Source organism: Perissodus microlepis, chromosome 2 (assembly GCF_051167445.1).
Source record: "Perissodus microlepis isolate ML-2025 ecotype Zambia chromosome 2, ASM5116744v1, whole genome shotgun sequence".
Taxonomy (NCBI): domain Eukaryota; kingdom Metazoa; phylum Chordata; class Actinopteri; order Cichliformes; family Cichlidae; genus Perissodus; species Perissodus microlepis.
The window spans coordinates 18,259,063-18,284,517 of NC_140462.1; the positions used below are offsets into that span (position 1 = coordinate 18,259,063).

Genomic DNA, 25,455 nt, shown 5'->3' on the forward strand with positions numbered 1-25,455 from the left:
CAGCTAGTGCAACAAGCTGCCATTTGGACGAAATGATTTGAGGATGGAGAACAATTACATTCAGTCTGTTACCATTTACAAGGGGAAATAATGCCACCAAACATCACTTAAGAGAAGGTAAAAGTGAGAAGTTCTTTTATTTTTTGATTATTATTTTATTATACTTTGATTTTCAGTCAACAAATCAAATGATCAGAGCTGAAAGCAGCTGAAAATGGAACTACCTGGAAGATATGGTGCAGCTATATTTTACTAGCTCAATTTGTTTCTATGGATGCCTGCAGAAACTGAAAAATGTTTGAATACATAAATGACACACAGTCCTTTAAATGGGTATTGGTTAAAATGTTCTTTTTTTAGTAGGGCACATTACTATTACATAAACAGAGGGAATTCATAAATGTCATTTTACTGAACTACTTAGAACATGAAAGCTGCAATATTAATATTTTTTGGAGTAAAATTACAAATGAAAAACTTGATTATACTGTGGTTTAAAAAAATGAATAAACACTCCAGGGAGGAAAATGAGAACGAAACCTCCACTAAAAGTCAGAAATCTCATTGCAGTCTGTCCTTTTTTCCAGTTTTGATATTTTGAAGACCCCATTCATGGTAATGGTAAATAGCCTGCATTTGTACAGCGCTTTACTTGGTCCCTATGGACCCCAAAGTGCTTTACACTACATTCAGTCATCCACACACACACATTCACACACTGGTGATGGCAGCTACACTGTAGCCACAGCCGCCCTGGGGCGCACTGACAGAGGCGAGGCTGCCGGACACTGGCGCCACCAGGCCCTCTGACCACCACCAGTAGGCAATGGGTGAAGTGTCTTGCCGAAGGACACAACGACTGAGACTGTTGGAGCCGGGGCTCGAACCGGCAACCTTCCGATTACAAGACGAACTGCCAACTCTTGAGCAACGATTCATGCTGAAGTGCATCAATTTCTTTTTTCAGACTTGTGATATTAAATACTTTATACATGTAATTGTGAGCGCAAAGGTTCTCATATATAGTTTGATATTTATATGGTTCAGCCACCATTGAATGGTTTGTTTGTTTGCAGTCATGGTTTGTTTGGTTTTTCTTGAGTATTAAAGTTCATCCAATGTGGCCATTTTGGGATCCTGATGAGTTTAGAAAAGCTTTAAACTAGTTCAAAGTGATTTTCTCAACCCCAAACTACTTACTGCAACATTCACATTCCTCGCTGTTTATTTATTTATGATTTACATCTTTAATTTCTTTTGTGCACTGAAACTTCTTGAAGGCCTCGGACTAATTTCTTTCCCATTAAAGTGCAGAATAATAACTGTTCTAACAAACAAATAAACTCACTCTCCTATGAAACGCACCATGGCAACGCTCACATGTTCCTAGTGAAAGCGTGCATGTCTGTCACACCTACCTGCATTACGTGTGCGTTTTGCAGGTTCTGGAGACCTTCTTTCAGGTTCTGCACTTGATTCTTCAGCTGTTGTTTGTCCTCCAAACTCTTCTCCAGCTCGGCCTCCCGCTGTTTTAATTCTTCCCTCATTTTTAACAGTTGCTGTAAAAACAAAAAAGCGAGCACATTAAGCCACTAATGCCACTGTGAGCTAACTAACCGTGACAATGCTAACCTCATAATCAACCTGCTCTGAAAGCAGAGGAACAATACGCCATTTGTTCATTAATATTTAGCATCTAATCCCCATACTGGTAATTGGAACTTCAGCTCAATACAAAAAAGCAATTAGATATGGATGTGAATTATATGATTAGTAAACATTTTTACAGAAAGAAAAATTCTGTTCTCCTGCATGTGTCCAAGAGGAATAATTTTGCAGATCTTTTAGTCAAAAATGAATATGCATGAATATAGAAGAAAAACTCTTAATAGGGATCTTAATCGGAACGCTCATTTGGGTTTCATACTTGCTTTGAGTACCAGAAGAACCAGTTATGAGAAAGCTTTGAAGGCTAACAACTAGATTTGTGTACAATTTGTCTGACGTTTCTTCCTGAACACAGATAAAAAGATCCACCTTCTGTGTTAATTTCAACACAAAGGCGGTACGCTTGTTGGAGGGGGGTCTTTGCAGCTAGAAATTTTCGTCTGCACTCCTAATCACTCAGTGCTTTTTGTCTGTTACACTATAATTCACAAGAATACGAGACAAGGTTGTCAGTATGTGCTGATATTTTTGTTTACTTTTTAGTCTGAGGGACTCTGCAATACAACGTGTGGACGCTGACAAAGGAGAGGTATCCCATTGCAGTGCCTTCCAGTTCATTTAATCCATTCACCTAATCTTTTCATAAACACACCACGGGATATGTAAGTTGGAAAGGTAATTACTCTCCGTGAGCAGAAATGAGCAGCGGGGGTTTAATGGATTTTTCTTCTTCTAAAAATGAATTGATCATAATTTCCATTACCTGAGACACCCAGAATGAGTCAAACTTTAGCATTGTAAAGGCAAATTTAAGGATTTCTGACATCCTATGGCTGCTCATTTCAAATTTAGAAAGATTATTAAGCTGTAAGGTAAAGATTTAGTAGTTAAGATAATATTTCAGTGGTCCTTTTGATCTTAATCAGCAGATCCAGTTTACACTGCTGAAACAGAATTAGAGTTAATTGAACTTACGCATGTCCTTGTTTGACATTTGTTTCCCCATTTTGCTGCAGAACTACACAACAGACCTTATAAAACTGTTTGCTGATCTGCTGTTTTCAAGGTCAAGAATAAAAGGCTCCAAAAGTAACCCATATAAATAATAAAAACTTTAAATGACTTAGCCAATATAGTCTTAAAGATGATCTTCTTTACTTTTGGACGGCTTTCAGCGTGGCTGCTTTTTCCCCCAAAACAAACAAACAAAAAAAAAAATACTAAAGCCAATTCGTTGTAGAGGATCAACAGTGGTGATGAGAGCTGTGTCCTCAGCTATGACCCAGCATGTAGGTGTGTAGGGTCAGGAGGGTGATCCAGAGGATCTGGGTCACTTTGCACCTTCACTTTGTCCCCAGACTGTTCTGACTGCAATTTTCCACAATCTGGAAACCAGGTGGAAACTCTGCATGCACTGTGGAGGCACAAGTGCAAGGAGACCAGAAAAAACACTTCTGTGTAGGGATGTAAAACATGAGCTGAATGAAAATGGGTCCAGAGGTGCATGAAAAGATAATGCTGCATGTGAGGATGCATGAATTCAAATTATTTTTGGAATTTTAGGAGCCTATTAACTAAACTTTGTAGACTTGAACCTCTAAAATTGCCTGTGCATGCTTTCTGACATTACTGACCACCTCAGCCTCCTATCTTTCAGAAAACTTGACCTCACTCCTTGACCTTGGGGTTGAGGTCACCAAGATTCAAACTCGTCTTTTTTTCTTTTTCTTGCCTGTCCCGTTGGGTTCTTTTGCTATCAGAATTATTGTCTAAAGGCAAAGAAAGATGCCCAACGGATTTACTTTATCAAACTCGCCTTTGATTTTTAGTAGAAGCACCTGTGGTATGCATTTGAAAATCCTACGTCGCTTCGTTTTCGAGTTATCACATTCACAAACTTGGTGTGACATGAAAATGTTTTAAAACACTTAGATGGGTTTCTTTTTAAAGTAGGAAATGTAAAAAGTTATTCAGCAACTTTTAGATTGAAACCTAGTTCATGTCATTAAAATCCTAATAGAGAATGTTTTTTCAATATCTTTTTTTGATTAAATGGTCTGAAATGGTTTTAATAGCCTTGGGTTCGTTCCAATAATATGCTGTTTGAATCACAGCACATAGCTCTCCAGTTCCAAATAAAACCCATTCTGACAGCGAACAAGTGTTCCTGTTCCTGCTCTTCACAGATGCTCCAGACAACTGTGCTTCTCTACGTGCTCCCAAATAGCACTTAGTTACCATTTAAAGTGCTGGGTCATGGATAAATGACAGCGAAGGTTTCAGCTTGCATAGAAAATTCAATGAGTTAACCTGAGCAACCTTGTTGGTACAAAGTACCCAGTGCAGACAGGAACCAATAGGAGATTAAACCCACTGTTGGACAGAAGGCTGGAAGATAGTGTCTCTGTATGCTTCTGTGTAGACAATAAGCATCACCTTCTGCATGCCTTGTAGAGCCTGCTGCAGGAAGCTGAGCTGCTGTGAGTGAGTGTTGTCCTCCTCGCTCCTAATTGGCTGATTTTTGCCTTGTTCTTGTTTTAGCAGCTCCACCTCGTTCCTGTAGGCGTCCAGCTGGCAGCGTAGGGAGTCGTTCTCCTCCTTTAATGCCTCTGCTTGGGAAACTCCTACATAATAAACACAGAGAACATTAAATATTCTGGTTATCATGGATCGCCACTGGTCATTCCATGTATTCATTTAACACCCCTAACAATACAAATTCTAGTTGAGATAAGGCTCAGTTTTACTGTGTCACTTCTGATATGGTGCTCTTGAGTTTTCCCCGACCTGTTTGTTCTCTGAAGATGTATATATTAAAAAACAAACAAGATAGTAAAGGTTGCACCTCTGACAGTGAGATGTGCAGTCATCATTGCATCACTCCTCATTCACAGAGGCAACAGCAGGAGGTGACTATTAGAGCATTGATAACAAAAGAGTTAGGACAGAGCATGACAGAAAAAGATGGTATTTATCTACAAAGCAGCTCACATCAAAGCTCCAGAAAGCTTGGTTTACATCCCATTATTTTACCCACTGTTATTTTATTCGCATTTGGAGGATTTCTTTCACTTGGATAGGCATGAAATTTACATACCACCCATCCCTTGATCAACTTCAGGAATACACACAAACTATAATGAAGCATTTTCTGTTTGCAACCACTTTGATTTGCACCTCTGACTGGCTTCAGCTACCCAACAATAATGGCTGAGGCACAAAGGCAGCCATCAAGGTCAGAAATAATGGTCAAAAAACATTATTTCAGAAATAAAGTTGAAGAAAAAGCTAAAGAATGTGTAGTGATGGGATTGTGTTACCTGCAACGTGTTATGTTTCTGATATATAATTGGTAAAAATCTAATTTAGTAATAAATATATTATCGAAACAGTACTTTGTGTTCACAAGTCAGGCTACGGTGATTTTTGAGATGTGGCTTCTTTTTGATCTAAACTGAACACCTGGAAAGTTTCAGATCTGCTAAAAATCCAGAGGCAGACATGCCCTTTGGTGCAGGTTTTGTCAGAGAAACATTTTGCCACGTCTACACACAGACACATACAGATTCACAAGATGAAAATCATGCCAGCTAGAGTATCACGGCTGGCAACAACTCACTGCTATATCCTGGACTTAAATTGGGCTGGTTTCAGCTCAGGCACATTTACTTTTCACTGCCATCAGGGGACACCCAGCTTCACAGATCTATCTTTAACAATGTATGTAATTCTTTATCTTAATAATTCAGCCAAGGACTAAAATACATTTTCAAACAAACCATTGGATTTAACAGTGAACTGAATAATGTAGTGTGCATGAAGTATGGTCTCCCAGTGGGTTTGTCTGTTTTTTCATTCAGATAAAATAGATGCTAGGAGAAGATGGATTCAAGGTAGGGAGAGAAATAGGTCAGAAAAGTGACACAGAAGCTTATTGTAGTTTCCTTTCATGAAAGTAAACCGCTATGAAAGTCTATTTCAGTTAGCCAGTTGCTACAATAAGCTAGCCAATAAGTTCCACTGCTAGCAGGGTTAGCTTACATTTGCACACTGTTCAATACAAAGTACTGAAAGCAGTGAAACATCACTTATAATGTCTATAAAGAATTTTCCTTTTGATGTAATTATCAGAAAGGCTGGACCATGATTATTAATTCCCATCTTTAAAGTTTGATGCTTCAACTTTTTTTACTTCAATATGGACCTTTCGTATGCAGAAATATTTTTCTGCCAGTCACAGTTATAAGTTACACACTTATGAACCTCATACAAATCCCAATTTAATCCCCGCTTATAGCAAAAAAAAAAAAATTACATATGATGTTTGATCAACTGAGAAAGTGCTGTGTCTCCAGGTTAACAGTGAGGATATTATTCAAAGACATTTTGAAATTGGAACCAGAGGCTCCTTCCCTTTCATAACTTGAATGACAGCGGCTTGGCAAGATATTAAAAAGAAAAAACAACTCACATCACATTTTGAGTAAATCCAGACTGATGAACAAGTTCACTATATGAAATTTTATAACTGACCCAGGGAAGAAAGCTTGGAGAAAACTTTACATTTCTACCCATAATGCTTTTCCTTATTTTCTATGTACTGTTACAATAGTGCATGCTTACATAAAGCACTGCAGAACTTTCAAACACTGAGGTCAATATATATGAAAGTTATCCCTGTGAGCCAAAAGCTCAGGCTGCTCTAAATGTTTACTTTGAGGCATATTTTCTACTCTGGGCTCTGTAAAATGTCAATGAGACTGGATAAATTGATATGGCCACATCAGGCGAACAGCACTAGCTGTGAAAGACGGCCCCAACAACTCCTGTTCAAACGCTTTTAGTAGGGGTAGCAAATCAAAGAAACGCTGGGAAAGGAAGGAGGAAGGGAACGAAAGCAGCTTGTTTTAGACCAGTGACTGGCTGAACCAAGCTGAGGGGTTTGCACTAATCCACAGTATAAGATAAATACAGATTTTACAAAACTGTTACTGATGCAAAGCTACAATTTTAGAGTCCACAAATGAAAACAAGACTTCGGAAATGAGCATAAGGGAGAGGTGGTTAGTGTCCTCACAGGAGAAAAGGTTGCTGTAAGCTGTGGGATCTCTTTGTGGTGTTTGAATGCTCTCATTGTTTCTGTGTAAGTTTTCTCCAGGTACTCTGGTTCCCTCCAGTAGTCCAAAGATGTGTGTGTAAAGCTAATTGGTGATTCTAAACTGCTGATCTGTCCAGGATGTACCCTTATGTCAGCTGAAAAAAGGTGCCTCCCCCCCACCCCCCTTAAACCAAAGCAGAAAAGGTAGTTAAGCAAACAAGCATTGTAGGTCCCCTTTAGAAAGCAGACTGGGTGACCAAATTTAAATGATATTTAGCTACTTTTCAAGCATTCTATCTAACACAAAAGGGCCCAAAGTCCAACAGTACAATGCTGTCAAGTTGGTGGAGCACTGTCACTTCTATATACCATGTCCAGGGATCAAACACCTATAGTATATATTAATGTACTCAAAGCTGTAATAATACCAGAGTGTTCTGGCCAGTAGCTCTCAACTGGACATTTGACCTGACCTACTGAGTAAAAGAGAGTAGATTGGGAGGAGGTATTATTCCATGAGATCTGCTTAGCTCCAAAGATGTCCACTACTATATCGGTTCTGCTCTCCTACTGCAAGCCTTGAGCAGAAGCTCTTTGGGAAACTGCAATACACTGACTGGACTGGGGAGATAAGCCCCATCCTGTGTGAGTGAGTGTGTGCATGAAAGCATGTCTTGTTAGGTTTTGTGTGGGTGTTCACGAGTGCTGCCTGCAGTCTATCATGGAGGACCATTGGCAGTGTTAATGAACTCTTGCTGGGCGTGTGTGTGTGTGTGTGTGTCCATGCTGGGTTTGTGTGTGCTCTTTCCTACCAGCAAAATGAAGGTTTGAGGTGAGAAGTGTATTGATCTGAGAGCCTCATCAACTTGGTGTGAGGAGATGTCAACTGCTTGGCCAGATTCTGTTACGTAACAGGCAAAGCTATCGACCTGCAGATATCCGCGAGTGTGCACGTAGGCATACACCTTCGGGTGTACAGTCATGCACAGAAGCGGCTCTTTTGCCTTCTATTCTGTACATGAGTCAGATGTGGAGCATCGATTCCCTTTTTAAGAGGCTGCAGTCATAACACAGGTGTTTTTAGCCGGGATGGTTGACGTGTAAACATGCCCGTTTGCTTAAAGGTTAGTGAGTGTGTGTGTGTGTGTGTGTGTGTGTGTGTGTGTGTGTGTGTGTGTGTGTGTGTGTGTGGGGGGGGGGGGGGGGGGGGTGCAACACTCAGCCTGTTAACACAAATACGAAAAAGTGTCACATTAACACCTGACACCTCAGCCAATCCTGCAGCATTGAGTGAAATGACAGGTCTTTGACAGCAATGCTAATTAATGATAGCTAAACAGCAAGGTTGCAAAAGAGAAGGGGCTGAAGTGATGAGTGCATTTACATACATTTGCATGCTAATTAGAGATGCTGTCATATTAGCAAAAGGCAGAGATCAGGCTGATTAAAAGCCAAGAAGAAACCACACATCTGAGACATGAAAAGAGGAACAGAACATGGGATGAAGAGGCCTCACATGTGGTTCCCTGCATGTTGCACCAATGACTACTATAGAATTATTGGGTTATTGTTATGGGGTTTGAGGGATTCGCAGCATCAGTAACTTTTGTTGCTTCAGCAAACACAAAGAGCCTCCTTTGAGGGAGCAACAGAAGATTATGGCACTTCAGTGATACCCCAATCTGAAATTAGATGGCAGCTGGCAGATGTGGACAGATTGGCACATGTACATGCTCCTATGTGTACATTCACTGGGGTGGACTGAGGTGAATGACATTCAGCACTTATGTTCAACATTAACTCAGGCTAGCGTGCATATTGTCAGCAACTTAATGTAGTCTGAATGTGTTTTTTATTCATGCAGGGATGTCAGATGCTTGGGGGATGATTACTGTCGTTTCAGTCAAACAGAGCTGTCTCCCTCAGTTATTTAACAGTCTCTGTGCTGATCCTTTGGAAATCGTGATCAGTGTACTTCCTGTCAAGATGACAGAAGTGCTGAACTGTGGATGCATATGCATACCTGAGTCCTCAGAGTCCTTGCTGTCAGGGGCATCCTCCATATCATCATCAGACATCTCCATCTCCTCCTCTCGTCTGATGCCCATCAGCTGCTCGTTGTGCATGTTTCTAATCTCCTGCAAAACACAGTGAAAAGAGCGACGGGTCAAAACTGCAAAGACTCCAGAGTGATGCACATTTTAGCAGGTGCTGATCAGTAAACTCCTTCAAAGTTGACGCTAAAGGAAAACTGAGCTGCAAAGGAAAACTTTTAACATATTGGTACAGAACAAAGGAGTGCAGCTGCAGAGAAATAAAAAGGATGATATCAGAGCTAGGGCTCAGTTCCTTCTATGGCTCGGAAATGGGGTATATGGTAGCACATATACAATGAGACCTCACAGTTTTGTACTTTGAGAAAAACAGTACACATTAAAGCAGCCATACAAATGCAACTCTACCATCTGTCAATAAAATCAAAGCTCCTCAATTTCACTACACACTGATTCACAACAACAAACCATGATAAGTGTCTCGGTGCACATTGCGCCTGCTGCTGGTTTTTATGCCCATGTTTTATTCTAATTGAGGGCACATCTGGAAGCACCAGCAGTAACTGTAAAATACCAATCTTCTCCATTTCATTTCACCCTCACAGACAGAATCGCTAATGACTACATCCATCTGGAGACCAGTAACCAGAAGCAGGTTTCAAAATGGTTTAAAGATTAAGGTCATACCACTGAAATGGAGTGGCTGTAATTGAGACAAAACCTTCCAGGTTTGTGCTGAGAGAAAGTCAAAACAAACAAATGAATAAACATATGGTCGACTGTTAATACTAAGACTATCATACTACATCTTCATTGTTTGGTCTGTGTCTGGACCTTTATGTAACATGCTTGCATTTTAGTGTAAAATATACATCTCGAAAGAATTATAATGCACAGCTACTTTAGATGTATGATGCATTAGATACACGATTACATGCTCTGACAGGCCTAATATTTTAGCTTGTGCTGCAAAAGGGGTCCGGACTTGATTTACACATGTATGCAACACATATTAATGAATATAATAAAAGCAGTTGTTAATATAACAGCTGCACAATCATCTATAGAGCTCAACCTTTGTTGCAGCTTAAAGGTTGAACTTTGAGGCAGCCGATTTAAAGCGAAAGGCATCGATCAATATCATCTCACCATGATACTCCTCTCTCCTGCGACTTCACTCATTTACAGCATTTAGCGTTCAAAAGTGATTTAAACTTTGACCTCCATTCATTTGTGTTGTCCTCGGGATTCCCATACACCTAGGGGTCATTTTTGACCCGAGGACAACACAAGGGTTAAATCATTAAATATATGATTTATGCTTTAGAACAAAAGCAAAACATACAAGCCATCACTTAACAAGCCTCCATGAGCCTCTAGTGTCTTTCAAAGGATTTTTTTCAAAGCATGATATTCTCTTTATGTATTACACACAACTACACGGACAAGGACACATTATCAACAGGGTGTCTCTTAGGCAATCAATGAAATAAAGACAGTGAAATATGAAAACAAGTATTTACTGAAATAAATACAGAAAGACACATATGGTGAGTGCTGTGTTTACAAACACCATCAGTAGATAAAAAGTGCTAAATCAATGAAATAACAATTTCTAAGCGAGGGAGCAAAAAAGCAGCCCAAGCAGCCCAAGAGTAAATACATTTAAAACCATCTGTCAGCTGATGTTATCAGCCTGAGCCTGTGGCTGTGGCACAGGTCAAACAGGTACTCTAAACACACAAGCACATGTGGAGAAACATCCCTCTGTGTACAAGCACACATCCACTGCATATACACAAACACACCACATAAAGACAGAGAGACAGCTGTTGTCTGATTCTGCCTGTGAGCTGCAGCTCCTCAACAGCGCTGCCCGTTCCTCTATTATTCGCCTTTAGGCCACAGAGTGATACTGGCTCTCTCTGATGTTAAACTGTCCCCAAACAAACACACTTACTTACCTATTCTCTATACACTGGACAGTGGCTGCAAGCACTACAGCCTCTAAGACAGATAGGTTTGAACAAAATAAAACGTGCCATTATTTGATAGTAATGTAAATAAATTATCAGCTTTAATGGCACTATGTTAAGAGTCGAAGCATCCACCTCTACAGCCACATGCAGTTTTTGACTTTTTAAACCCATTGTTTTGGTTCTCTGACCTTCACACACAATGTGCAGTTGCCTTTTACACTTCTTGTTACACGTCCATATATAACTAAAGGTAACAGCTTCCAGCTCACGCAGCTGAGTGCACTGTACCAACCCAGCAATATAGGCATGGATGTGTTTCTTGTAAGCAATCATAAAATGCAAGTGCACTTTTTGGAATTGTAAGCATTCAGTGAAGCATAAAGGAGCATTGCCTCCTTAGAGGTTGATTTTTTTCTATACCTAACGTGAGTAATTGTTCCCTATTTATTTAATACATTTTAGACGAGTTTTCTTTTTCTGCCTGCTGCAGGTTAAGCTCAAGTGCAAGACTGATCCAAAGCAATGAGCTGACAGATACTAAAACACTTCACAGTGTTTGAATGTACAGGGAGTAAGGGCACTGAGTGATTTATTAGGTTAATCTATACTTGAAGATGCCTACCAGTTGCATGTGACCTCGCTAGTTACGATTACTTTTCCCCAGGCCCTGAGTCCTAACAGCCAGAGATAAAGACTCAACTCGGGTTTATGCTAACCCAACAGCTAGAGTTGAAATTACTTTACTTATCGCTCACTTTGAGACAAGCACACAATGTCATGAAGTGTCTAAATCTCTTCTCAGCAATTGTAAGTGTAAAACAGCCTGAAGAGAAAACACTTCGAAGGATGTTTCAAACAGGGATGTTTCCTTGTATCAGGACATATTTAGTAGCAGTGTCCACCCACCGTGGTCTCTTTTGTTTACATTTAGGGTCATACTGTACACCCCAATGTATACAAGGAAGGAAAAGAACGGAAAAACCCCCAAGGCCTGATGTAAACACTGTTCACAACATAAGAGATTTGAAAACTTTCAATATCTAAGAGTATGTTTTTATATATGTACAAAAGTATGAATGGCCAGTGAGTGTATTGCTTAAGGACTGAGTGAGGAATGGCAATAAAACAAAAGGGTCTTTTCTGATGGCAGCATGTGCAATTAAATATGCATCATTCTGCTTTCTCTTACTCAGAGGCCTTAACATGAGCCATTATAAACACAATTTCCATGTTCATAATTCTGCAGTACATCTGATAATTGGAGCGACATTTCTGATTTGCACCACCACCTACCTTCAATGTGAAGTTTTTTGCACAAGTTGACTGCTGCTTCTGCTATGACGTATTTTGTTATTAATGAGCATCTTAACTGGGCTTTAACTTGCATCTTAAAACTGTTGTTTTTCATACTATGGTTCAAAGAAACTTACCAATCAAATATGCTCATATATGGTCCATTAGACGCAGGACTGCAACACATGCCAGACCCTCCATTACATACATCATCATGTCAATTAATGTTCCATTTGGCAGAGAGAGAAAATAGCAAGCAGACAGCAGATGACAAAAGTGCTGTTAGACTTGAAAATGAATATGCTTTTAGCTCTCAATATATGTTCCTCAATCATTTACTTCAGAGAAAGAAAAAAGCCCCCCCAAAATCAACATCTTCTAATTTATTGGTGAAGAGGGCAGGGAAGGCTTGTATAGATTTACCTTTCTTCTTGAACACATTTAGAGGTGGAAGAAACAGACTCACCAAGCACCTTGTATCTCTTCATGGGGGAGGCAAGGCTGGAGGAAGGAGTGGAGGAGGAAAGGGCAGAGGTCTGAGCCTCAGTCTGTGCCTGGATCTCGCAATGGCTCAATTGAGAAGGCACCTGCTCTGCAGCCTTGCTTCAGTCAAAGTACTTACTATTACAAGGGCTCTGCCCTTTCCTATTATTTCTTTATTATTACCATCACCTCTTTGGTATCAAACAACATTTTAAAGAGCTTTACATTGAGAAGGTGTAAAACAAAGTGGGATAATGACTAATTTTTCCATAAATGATGTGATTGACACAGTTAAATCAAAATGTACTAACCTCTGCTTGTTTGCGCCACATGTCCAGATTCTTGCGCTGAGCTTTGGAGAAATGGTCCCATGCCTTTTGTTTGGAAGCAGCTTGGAATACAGACACAATCTGTTCAACTGTGGCAGGATGCAGGGAAGGACCAGTGACCACCCAAAGACAGAGAGAGAGAGAGAGGGAGAAAGAGAGAAAGAGAGAGAGGACAGTTGGGAAGGAGCAGAGGAGTGAAAAAGCGGAGTCAACTAGGGATGTAAAGAACTGTGTGTGTGTGAGTGTGTTCGTTCAGTGGTATATGCATGCGTGTGTTCTACTTACCAGCTGATGCCAGTGCATCATCCTATGGGGAGAGTGATCAGATAGTTCCCACAAGCAAAAGTTCAATAAATTAAACAATTTCCGCAGAGCATGCTTGAATTATATGAGACAAACCGGTTTATGCAGAGCAAAGCCTGTTGCTCTTTAGCACATGTCTACTCTTGACTTTAATTACCAACATGGCTCTATAGCATAAATTGATTATTTTGCGTGCTGCACAATATCGTTTATTATTTAGTATCTACTGTTATCTACTGCTAGCTAGTTTATTGTGATGGTGCTGTTTTTATTATGTTGCTCTTTGTTGTTTGCTTTCTCTTCTGTTTTTTTACTCCATACAGGTGATCCAGGCGTTTTGTTTGTTTGTTTGTTTGTTTTTTCCTTTCTTCCCCCCCCTCTCACCATCTCTTCTCCCCTTTGGTTTTCTTTCTCTCCCTCTCTTTCTTTCATTCTTTCTCCCTGTCCTATCCCCCAGTCATGTCTGTCCCGTTTGTAGCAACCGGAAATAAAATAAATACATAATTATAATAAAGGTCAATCAAATGGACCAATATGGCAAGGCCATGATGATCCACTTGGTAAAATAAATCCGCTTGGCATCTTTCTTGGCCTTAAGACAACAATTCTGATGGCTAAAGATCCAAACGGGACACAAAAAAAAAAAAAAAAAAAAAAAATTGATTATTTTAGTTCAGGCTGAAACAAACATAACCGCTGGATCACTAAACTTGGCAGTTATCCATGAACCCCAGAGGATAAACTCCCCTGACATTTTCTGAAAGAACATCTTGTAGTTCTGTAGCTATCTTGAAATATTTCCAGACACATATTTGGGAAGCTACTTCACTTAGCTTCTTACTACAAGCAAATTAATGGGTAATCTGCATTTAACAGGTATGGTATAATTAAACTGAGTGGCTTACGATTAGCCAAATACACCACTATGTCTAACAAATTTGAACATACCGAATTCAAATCTTGACACTGACTGAAGAGTTACTCATATTTTCTTTTTTCCTGTCAGTTCAGGTGCTTTTAAATGCCAGTTGGGAATATCACAGGTTTCCCCAAAAATGTCAGCTTTCCAGTCATAATTACATCTTGGATGCTGAAGTTAATACTATTTAAAAAAGAGAAATTATAGCACCTCAGATGTGACTTGAAGAAAGGAAGGAGTACAGTGTCTCAGAGCTGCTAGCATGGCTGCAGACGTATTGTTTAATGAGGGACATTTTGCTCAGCAACTGCCAGCTGCCAAAAATAACCGAGGCCGACTCTCAGTATGCTACCGTTGACCACAATGCAGCTCCACTGCAGACGTGGGCTCTCAAGAACCTTGCCCAAGGACAACAAGTTGTTCAAGTAAGAGTGTTCCTGATTTATTTTTCCTGTGCAAATGCCATAAGCTCTATGCCACTGCTAAAACCTTTTACACGACTGTAACTACAAAGTCATTTAAAGGGTAGAGACTCGAGTCTGGACTTTGAGTTTTTTCGGGTCATCGTGCCTAATTAGCACGAGGCAATAAGCCAGAACTTTTAACTCTAGGGTCTCCATTTACTCTGGAAGCAATGTGGTTGGGGACAGCTGCTCTGGGTCTAAATATATTCTGTGTCAGATTTTATCTTATGTGCAGTACATCAACTGAGTGATTTTTCCACCACCAGCTACCTGTCTGTTGTCATGCAGGTGGTCATGGGTGGTCTGTGTATCTCAGAAGCCCTAACTCACGCAAAGGGGGAGCCAATAAGACCTCCAGTTAAGTGTGCGTTGGTGTGCGTGTGTTTGCAGAGTGGTGAGAGATAGCACAGTTCAAGGATCAATATCATCTTCCCAGCACCCTGTAATTTGATGGCTCCAATCGATGGTCAGGGCAAAGAAGAGAGGCACATGTTCAGACAGGCTTTCAGGCCTGTGAGCATATATGGGAATATTTATACATTTTGTATACTACTCGTCTTCGACACGGCAGAAAGTCGGTCAAATACAACCTCTTCACTGTCAATTATCTGGAGTTTCAGGAGAAGCAATGTGCTTTTGAGTCTATGTTTTTTTCAGGGCTTTAAGTACCACAACTTCAAATCTAGTGAGGTAGCAGCAGAAGCCAGTATCTCAAAACCTGGGCATATGCAATGAGACTATATGCAACAATAGACACCACTAAAGATTAAGTGAACATGTTTTTTTTTTTTAATTTGGGATAAGAGAGATCCTGTAAGGTGACATATAGCTTCACAAACTACAATTTGTGGACGGCAAGTAGTAAACCAGACAGACTTTAGCTGTTATGACAAATAAAGCCTCCCCCACAGGCTGAGTTACAGTATCAGGAAAAAGCTAAAAATTTATGTTTGGCTGAAATAATTGAGAATGGCTAATGCAAAACAACAACAACAACAACAAAAAAACCAACAACAACAACAACAACAAAAAAAACCCAGGCCTGCCTCTCTTTCTGGGTTATACAAAGAACTATATACCCACCACCTGTGTTTTCCATGTGCATTATTTATCTAATAAACAAAAATGAAACAGTTGCGAACTAGCGACCGTCTCTAATGACGTTACGTTGTATTTAACAAGCATGTGGTGACAAAGTGTTGCAGACTTTAGTGTAAATCAGCAGCTGAAGAGCTGAAGCTGTCAAATGTGGGTTTCTCCATTTTATTATGCCTTTGGCTTTTTATCAACATCAATGTGCAAAGCATTCCCAGTACATGCTTGCTCTCCAGTGTATTCTTGCAGAAAGTATGTTACTACATCCATCTGGCAAACTTAATAACATTCCACTCCTGTGTTTTCTTCCAACAACAATATCAACCTTTCATTCCTCTGACTTTTTAAAGAAATATTTTGTATTATAGAAGCAACAAAAAGGGAGCAGGAGCCTTACAGGAAACATTTCGTGGCGATCGTGGCTCAAGAGTTGGGAGTTCGCCTTGTAATCGGAAGGTTGCCGGTTCGAGCCCCAGCTTGGACTGTCTCGGTCGTTGTGTCCTTGGGCAAGACACTCCACCCGTTGCCTACTGGTGGTGGTCAGAGGGCCCGGTGGCGCCAGTGTCCGGCAGCCTCGCCTCTGTCAGTGTGCCCCAGGGTGGCTGTGGCTACAATGTAGCTTGCCATCACCAGTGTGTGAATGGGTGGATGACTGGATGTGTAAAGCGCTTTGGGGTCCTTAGGGACTAATAAAGCGCTATATAAATACAGGCCATTTACCATTTTCATTCTTAGGAAAGAAATTAAACTTACCTTTAAGCCATGGTCCCAACAACAATTTAGTACAAGACAAGAGGGCAGCTATGACACTATTAAGCCTAACCTTTAAATCCGCAGTGTGTAGGTCAGTAGTTACATTTGTCTGCAAGCACACAGTCTGTGCATCATGTGAGAGACTGTGAACAATGTCATACTTACTTTTTAGTGGATTACAGTTCTCCAGAATGCAGGCTTGATTTGGATTCTTGGTGCCTTTGCCTAGCTTACAAACTATTTACATTCAATGTGGGTGTGCTATCCTAAAACTTACACTGAACCAAAAAGGATTTGACTCATGCCATCATAACCTCTTCCTGTATTGCACAATAAGGAGCTTACTTACAGTATATACACAGTGTAAATATTGAAATATGCAAGTGTGTGTTTGTGAGAGACAGACTGTAGTAACTCACATTGAGACAGTATACCAGCCAGAGCAGTCTTGAACTTGTCTTTGGCTTCTTCCATCTCTTTTTCATGCTGACTCTTCTCGCTCATCAGCCGGCGGATGTGGCTGTTGGAGGACTGGATCATGGAGTAGAAGTTGTTGGCGTTTCTGCGGTTAACTTCGCCTCGTTCAAGCCAGGTCAGGAGCACACGAACCGCTTCAGGAAATTTGCCGTCATCTGGGCAAGAAAGAGTAAGAGTTACGATTGACACAGAAAAGAAAAAACATGCTGTACCCTGTACAGTCTCACGAAAGGAGATGAGTAGGAGAGGAGTGCACCAAACACCAAGCATGATGATAAAGCAGAGACTTCTCACCTATAATCCCATAAGGCTGAAAGTATGCTCTGCTTTCTGGTCAGTAACAAATGTTTCATATAATAAACTGTGAAACGCAGGTACATTGTAATATTAAAAACATGTTCTCCTGTACTGATACAAAATAAAAGCAGGGTTAATAAGAGCAAGGAAACATTAAAAACATACAAGTGCCTCTGGATGAAAGAAAAAAAAAATTATGACACAGTTATATATTTGGAAACAAACAACTTTGTGGACTTCAATAACAGCTACGGGCAGAGACAAATTTAAAAAAAGTAGGGTGATGAAACCCATTTATAGGGGATCTTGGTGAAAACCTCCTCTATAGGTGTCTTGTCATTAAAAGCAGGATCTGAGTTATATAACTGCCTGGGAGAAACGGCTAAATCCTCTTTCCCCTTTGGAAAGAAAACCTAAATCTGAAGCAATAGTTGGGATAAAAGTTTTCACAACAGCAGCCCAAAGTGATCAGAAACAAATCCTTGGCTAGAACGGAACAGTGCTGGAGTTCTTCGCTGTTAAGAAATATACTCTAAAACACTTCTTCAGTAAAGACTCAGAGAAGAGAAACACACAGAACTTCTTGCTAGCAAGGGCAGCCTCCAGCACTGAGGCTCGCACTGAGAAACTGCCCCGGTCTTTATTTATACTTCAGTGGGTGTGTGTGTGTGTGTGTGTGTGTGTGTGTGTGTGTGTGTGTGTGGGGGGGGGGGGGGGGGGGGGGGGGGGGGGGTCCTGCTGATCAAAGGGTCATATAACATGACAGCACAAAAGGAACATCCTTGGTCAGGAAGAGGGTAGTCTCCCCCTCACCCTAGATGGTTCACCCTAGATAACACAGAGAGGAAGTCCAGCAGTTCATCTAAACAAAAGGCACTTAGACTAAAACAGACATAGCTACGTTAAAACAATAAAACAAGGTACGACCTTTTCCCATGCTCCCAGGATGAGACATTCTTTCAATATGCCACCAACTATATACTTCTACACGCAAATGATTACATGCAGCATTCTACCATATGCCATATAAATATAAACTTATATCATTAAAAGATTATACTGACTACTAAGTACAATTTTCCTATTAACATTCGCACCAAAGGCTGGGGAAGGGAGAGCTGAAAAAGACTCACGCAGATGGTTGAGAGGCACAAAGTCACAGCCATTTTGTTATTAGGGAACTGTGACTGAGACCTGGAAGTGTCACTGCTCATTAGTGAAACAAGTTTATTCAGCCAGAAACTCGACAGAAAGCCGAGAACGGGAGAAAGAGCTGAGAAGAAAAAAAATAGAGAGGATGAGCAGGGAGGAGAGTGCAGGGAGAGGATAGTAGAAGAGAAAGGACAAGATAAGAGAGAAGCATTTGCTGAGGGGGGAGTAAACTGATATACTGTGTTTAACAGCCGTTTCGTAACGTCTTTTGAAAGCAAATTTGTTAGAACATCAGAATTACTTTCTCAGATTTACCGGCTGCAGTTTATGGCTGTTCCTGTAATGTCCTGCACTGGGAAATCCCTGCAAGCACACACACTCGCAGTACTCAACCACTGTCATGGCTTATTATCTACCTTGTCAGTTTTTGGATTGCATGAATAAAGACAGTACCATGAGACCTATTTTTGTATTCACTCAATAACAATGTGACAGAAGCAAATGATTTTCTTCCACACATGCGACAGGTTCTTCTCTTCTGCCAATCTGTGTTTCTTATGTTTGTGCTCTCATATCCTGCATGCTTTTCATTGTACATGCTTCACAGATTGCCAGCATCCATGTCTACCTTTGATCTTGTCTCCCAGCTGACCGCACTCGTGCTCAGAGTAGTGGACAATGGGAGGAGGGGATGGTGGCCGGAGGCGATCTTCTTCCATCTTGCGTCTGTGACGCTCCTCTCTGGCTAACATGCGCTGGCGACATTCCCACTCATAGAGGTCATCTCTGGCCTGTGCGAAGTCGACGTGGAGGCGTCCAGTGTCTTTTTTGTCTGTGCTTGAACCCAAACGGATACGATAACCTAGGAAGGAAACGGAAATTGTAAATAAAAGAGAAATAAGGGTCGAATGAAGTAGGAGGTGCTTAAGAGAAACTAATGTGGAGGAGCAGAAGGAGCAACGGTAAACGTACCGATACAAGTGAACAACTTTGTGCACACCGTTTTTATAATGTGATGTGCAATCTGCAGGTGCATAAATGCCTGTTTAGTAACAGCGTGATCACAGGTGTTATATGTTAGCCTAACGATTTCAGAATTTAGTCTAAACCACTGCTACATTTTTCCTGTCTCAAAGCCTGTGGTTTCATTTGTTACTTCACAGTTCAGAACACAAAGGAAAAAAAGTAGAGGGTAACATGTGACATCACTCATCACATGACTGACGGAGTAACAGTTACACAGCCTCCTGTGGCACGTAGACTACTGCAGCAAAGCAATGCAATGCATGAATGCTTCTAATTCCAGACATCTGTCAAATTCGTACGTCCTGTTTACATCAGTTTCTTATTAAACTGTGCTCATTTGTCTATGGTACTCTCCATTAGTAAATGATTTAAGTTACACTTGACTGAACTGAAAAGCAATACATTTGAAAGGAGTGACACTCTAAAAAGGTATGTGTAGCCTGTACCACTGGGGATTTCCTCTGAGCCAACAGTAAAACACTTTCCATTACTTTCAACAATGTGTATTTAGATCTATCAAAATCCAGTGAAGACACTTTTTATTGGGATCTACGAGTTGATTCACCTCCAGCATGCCCTCATCATTACTCTCTTTTTCTTGTTAGACCCTTGGTTTGAGAAGATATATTAGCTGTAGGGTTTGTGGAGTAGAGAAGGCCTGCATCCTTTTGGGAATACACAAGGGAGACTTAGAGAGGCCAATTACTTCTCTAGTGGCACTGAAACACCACAATATCCCTCATTACCCCCACTCTTCTCCACACTAGTTCCCACTTATCCCCACTCTCCCCTCCTTACTCAATTTCCACTAATGGCTGGTTGTGGACTGAAGTGAAATCTGGTCCATTTTGTGATTTAATTGCTTTGAAATGATCAGAGAGTGCATCCAACGTGTGTTTTCGGTCACACGTGTAAGAGTGTGTTTTCCAACTGAGCAAAGTAATGATGTGCAGAGTGATTTACTGAAAGACACAACACACTCTCATCAAAGGAAAAATAAAAAGAGGGCGAAACAGTGTTGGATGCTGACAACAACAAACCAAAAAAAAAAAAAAGCAGGAAAAGAAATGAGCACGATTTCAGGGGTCTCTACTGTCTGCTCTATCTGCTTCAGGCTCCCAGTCTACTACTGCTTCAATATTTCATATGAGGAGATCTTGGTGTGCTGGGGCTGCTTGAGTGGGTGTCATTTCTAGGTACTGTTTGCACAGTGTGTGTGTGTGTGGTATTATTTATGGGGGAACTACACAGCTCTGTCATCACTTTAATATATGGACCCCCACTCCCACATCTCACTGTAAGAGTATATGCGGACGAAATCGACGGGTCTCTCATTCAAACCCACACTCAGACATACACACACCTGCCTACCTACCTGCATGAACACACAATAATGCAGAGAATATTTCTGAATTGGGTTCTGGGTTAAGAGTTTGGGGGGAGCAGGAACACAGGACAATGTGTTTGCTCTGAGAGATTTAAGATGTCTGTAGTCCAGAAGCTACTGTGAAAATAATGACAAGATAATATAGGAGCCTGTAAGCCAATGATACATGGTTAGTAGAGGTTTTTTTTGCCTTTATGGTAAATGCATTTTTTTGGCACCTGTAGCAGAAAACTCCGCTTAGATCTCTTTCCTTAAGTGACTTAATAGAGACTAGCCAGTTTTTGATTTCTGCTAGTGCTCAGTCTAATAAAGAAATATAAAAACATTTTTAATAATTGAATGCTCTTCTTTGTGGTATAGCCACAAAGTTTAACCTTGGGTGCTGAAGATGAATTACAAATGCACGGATCTACTGGGATTTTCCTGTACCACCATCTCTAGATTTTATAGAGAAAGAAAAAAATATCCAAAAGGTCTTTGTTTATGGCATTTTGAATATTTAACCACTTGATATAAGCAAAGTATGTAGAAGAGCATCTCTAAACGCACAACACACTGAGCCTTGAAGCAGATGGGCTACAGCAGCAGAACTGCAGCAGGTGCCACTCAGCTAAGAACAGCAATATAAAGCTAAAATTCACACAGACTCACCAAAATTGGACAATGGATGACTGGAAAAAAACTCTGCCTGGACTGGTGACTCTCGATTACTGCAGCAACAGTAGGGTCAGAATTTGGTGTAAACATCATCTATCCTGCCTTGTATCAGACTGGTGGTGTTGTAGTGGTGTGAGGTAGTGCTGGGCGATATGGAAAAAATATTTATCATGATATGAATTATTTTATATCACGATAACGATATATATCACGATATACCACCTGACCTGTGGTCATCTAGAAAGTACGCAGTCTGTAAATAGCAAGTGCCGAGGGTGCAGTCTTTGTTGTGAGTTACCGTAAAGTATGTCGCAAATCCGGGTGCACGTATAGCAGCACCAGGTCGCAAACCACAAGACGGAATTTCTTTGCAAAAAATATAATTTTTTTTATACTTTATTTTTTGTGGTGTAATGGTGGACATGTGATAGTTCGCGCTGACGTATATGCCAACGTAGGAAGTGTTATGAACATCGGCAAAGCGTGTCTCTGGAATATTATGTTTTTGTTGCTGCAAGTGCTTCTTATGCAATTTTTGCAAAGCTATATGTGGAAGGAAACCGTGACCTAGGGCAAGCTAATGGCATTAGATGTAAGTATAACTCCGGTTTCACATGCAAAAAATTTTTTTTCGCTACCATACGTGGTTCCAGTTCTACAGGGATTTAAAAATAGTTAGGTAAAACGGAGTGTGCCTGCTCCGACCGGTTGTAAAGGGTTAATTATATATTTTATGTAATAATTTATAAAATTTGGGTTAGAAACGATAGAAAACAAATGGCACGATAGACACTTTTCTATCGTCCACACGATATATATCGTCATATTGCCCAGCACTAGTGTGAGGGATATTTTCTGGCAATGCATTGTTTCAACACCGCAGCCTATCTAAGTGCTGCTGCTGACCATGTCCATCCCTTTATAACCACACTGTACCCATCTTCTGATGGCTACTTTGAGTAAGGTAATATGCCACGTCACAAAGCTCAAACCATCACAAACTGGTGTCCTTAACATGAAAATTAGTTCACTGTACTAAAAAGGCCTCCACAGTCATCCCATCGCAATCCAGGAAAGCACCTTTGGGTTGTGGTGCAACTGAAAAAATCTGCAGCAACTGTGTGATGCTATTACGTTATCGTCATGCCATGTTAACATGGAGCAGACTCCCTTATGAATGTCTCCAGCAGAATAAGGCAGTTCTCATATCAAAAAGAGGGTCAAACATGGTACCAGCAAGGTATACACAGCGAGTTGTTTTAGCAAAGGTCTTGATATTTTCTGACACAGTTGTTTTGTTTGTTTTTGGTAGGCATTTTACCAAAGCACTGAAGTGCTCAATGAAAATACGAATGGCAGTAGGACATCCACAAGCTCACTTTGTGATTCTTTAAGTGGCACTTTAACTACAGAAATTCACACCACTGTGTTTCATCAGTAAGGCCTTAAACAATAAATAAAATTAAGGCTTTAGATTTGCGACCTCTTACCTGACAGGAAGAGCGCCTTGTCCACAGTTGACTCCTCCGCAAATCTGATATGGCAAAAGTTCTTCTTGCTTTTGCGTATGGCTGTGATATCGCCACACTGTCCGAAGACCTCCATGATGAGCTGCTCTGTGGCATTTTCTGGCAGACCACCGACAAACACAGTCTTACATCCTGGAGGGCGGTCTCTGGTTGCCGGAGGGGGCAGGTCTGTGACAAAGAAGAGCCATGTGTAAGACATCATCAAGTTGAAATATAAATACGAGGCTGGAAAAACTAACAACTCTAATTAGTCGACAGCATTTCTTAATGTTTGCAGTTCAAAAAAGTCCTCTGCAATGTTTCTCAATCACTGCTGTGTGAACTTAAACACAGGCAACCCAAGAATAATTCAGGTAAAACACTTTATTTTGAGCATGAATTTTGCTCTTTGTGAAGATGAAAACAATACAAGCAGCGGTAACCATTGATTGGATTTTGCCAGAGAAAAGTGGTTTTCTTCAAAATTCATTGCAAGAAAAAAACAAAACAAAAACAAAGCAACAAACAGAACTATTATCAACAACACTGCCTGAAAAATGAGGGAAAATGATTAAAAAAAACCTTTCATCACTTTGTAATAATAACATTTTGTTCAGCTTTTAATCGAATAGGTGTTTATTTTGTCTTTTTTAAGACATCTGTGTAATAAACATGGAGACAAGTTAAAACTATAGATGAAAATAAAGCAGAACTACAGCCAACCATAAAAATAAAACCTGGATTATCATGTACAATAAAAATATCCATTAAAATAAAGATAAGAGAAGACCCTTGGTGCTATGAGAAATGGAAAAATTTTCATGATAGATAAATTATAGCATAATAAAGGATCCCATCACCAAATAAGTAAGACTGACAAAAGCAAATGCAGCGTAATAGCAGGGCATTAATGAAAAATCCATTTCAGAAAAAGCCTCTATATTCAGACTGAGAATAATGAGGGCCAGATCACAGCAACATTAAAAGAGCAAGATGGCATCTGTATATAATACAAGCAAAAACCAAATTCTCAGGGTGATGCTGTGCATTTTCAGTGAAGTCATTTTAGAATAGAGCACTCATGACCTAAAAAAAATTATAAAGCTTAATCATATCATTAATGAATAATGACCTCTTTAAGCAAGAGTTTTTTGTTAGAGAAACTGAAAAATCAAACCCTCCCATCCATGAAAATGAAATTCTGTTGGCCCCAAAGTGACAGATCTTTTAATGTGAAGGGTCCCTTGCACTGCAGAAATCACTTATTCATCACAGATGAATGTTGACTGATTTAATCTCCAATAGCTACAGCTTCTCATCCATGATGAATATGAGTAGCGTGGTCTATGAGAAGTGAACCAGCTAATCAGTGTAATGCAGAGGATGCTGTATTTCTAGATGTCTACTAGGAAATCTCTGCAATGGGGCTGAGCTTGGTTGGATACCTGAGATATAGGAGGAGGACTGATCAGGATTTTAGTGTTTTTAGTAGTAGATTTCATTAGTGGCATGAAAAGAAAAACAAAAAAGTATTTTTTCCTAGTAACAGCTGTTAAGAAAGAGTAGCAGCACCCTCTGTACGACATTCAGAGTTTCCTATTCTGCCTTCTGGATCAGTCTTTAAAGGATTCATCTGTTGACACAAGTGCACACATATAGAGTGCATTCAGAAAAAAACTTTGTTTTATCCCCTCATATTCTTATTATTCTAATATATGCACAGGTGAATACAATTTCAGATTCACGTTACACATGGTTCATGTTTCTTTATATTTTGTTTTGTCATTCAACAACCAAACAGTCTTCCACTGATGCTTGTAAAGCAAGAACTCAAACTTTAATGAAAGCTCTGGATTCAATCCAGCACAAGATTTGATAAAAGAATGAAGGAGAGAACGGCACAAGCTGCTGTGTTCTCAGCAGGGTGGCTCATCTCATTCTCAAAAACAAACTAGAGTGGTAGTGGACTCCTTATGCAGTTTCGGTTTTGGTAACAGTTTAGGATCATTATTAGCTACTATGAAACACTAATGCCTTATTCTCGATCAATGGCCTCCTACTTAACAGTAAGGAAGAAAGTCGTCATTAATAAGTTATGTTCTTATATACGTTGTTCTATATATGCTCTTACTTTGTGCTGTACCACAAGAACAGGCATTCTTCGTTCTGCAGCCTCAATAAACATTTAAACATGTTATTTGGTTACGTTTAGACACCAAAATGACTTTTTTGGGTTAAGTTTCAAGGTTAACATATTTACCTGAGGTTTTCTCAATGCTCTGCGTTGTTTTCCGTTCAAACACTGATTACAGTGAATGATAACTGCCTACTAATCTCTGTAGGCAGGTTTGTAGGCAGATTAGGCCTGTTAAAGACCATTCCTATGAGACTCACAAGAACTGACAACAGGAATTCAGTGGGTATTAAACATCTGGATTGGCTGCGCACATAGATAATCCTGCACAACAAAAAGCTCTGTCAGCTGAAAACAATGATTGTTTCGTAGCCTTGAA

The 25,455-nt window shown here is 40.2% G+C and overlaps 1 protein-coding gene across 4 annotated transcripts in view; it reads right to left on the reverse strand.

The window, feature by feature from the left end:
• The window catches only part of enox2 (ecto-NOX disulfide-thiol exchanger 2), a 191,027-nt gene that overhangs the window by 13,038 nt on the left and 152,534 nt on the right, over nt 1-25,455 (reverse strand). For all 4 annotated transcript variants that reach the window (XM_084951687.1, XM_084951705.1, XM_084951697.1 and 1 more), the window contains 7 exons: nt 22,925-23,131; nt 18,993-19,226; nt 16,858-17,070; nt 12,887-12,993; nt 8,790-8,904; nt 4,105-4,292; nt 1,419-1,559 (listed from right to left, as the gene is read on the reverse strand). In XM_084951687.1, coding sequence (XP_084807813.1) covers nt 1,419-1,559; nt 4,105-4,292; nt 8,790-8,904; nt 12,887-12,993; nt 16,858-17,070; nt 18,993-19,226; nt 22,925-23,131 — 1,205 coding nt within the window. The remainder of the gene's footprint in view (nt 1-1,418; nt 1,560-4,104; nt 4,293-8,789; nt 8,905-12,886; nt 12,994-16,857; nt 17,071-18,992; nt 19,227-22,924; nt 23,132-25,455) is intronic.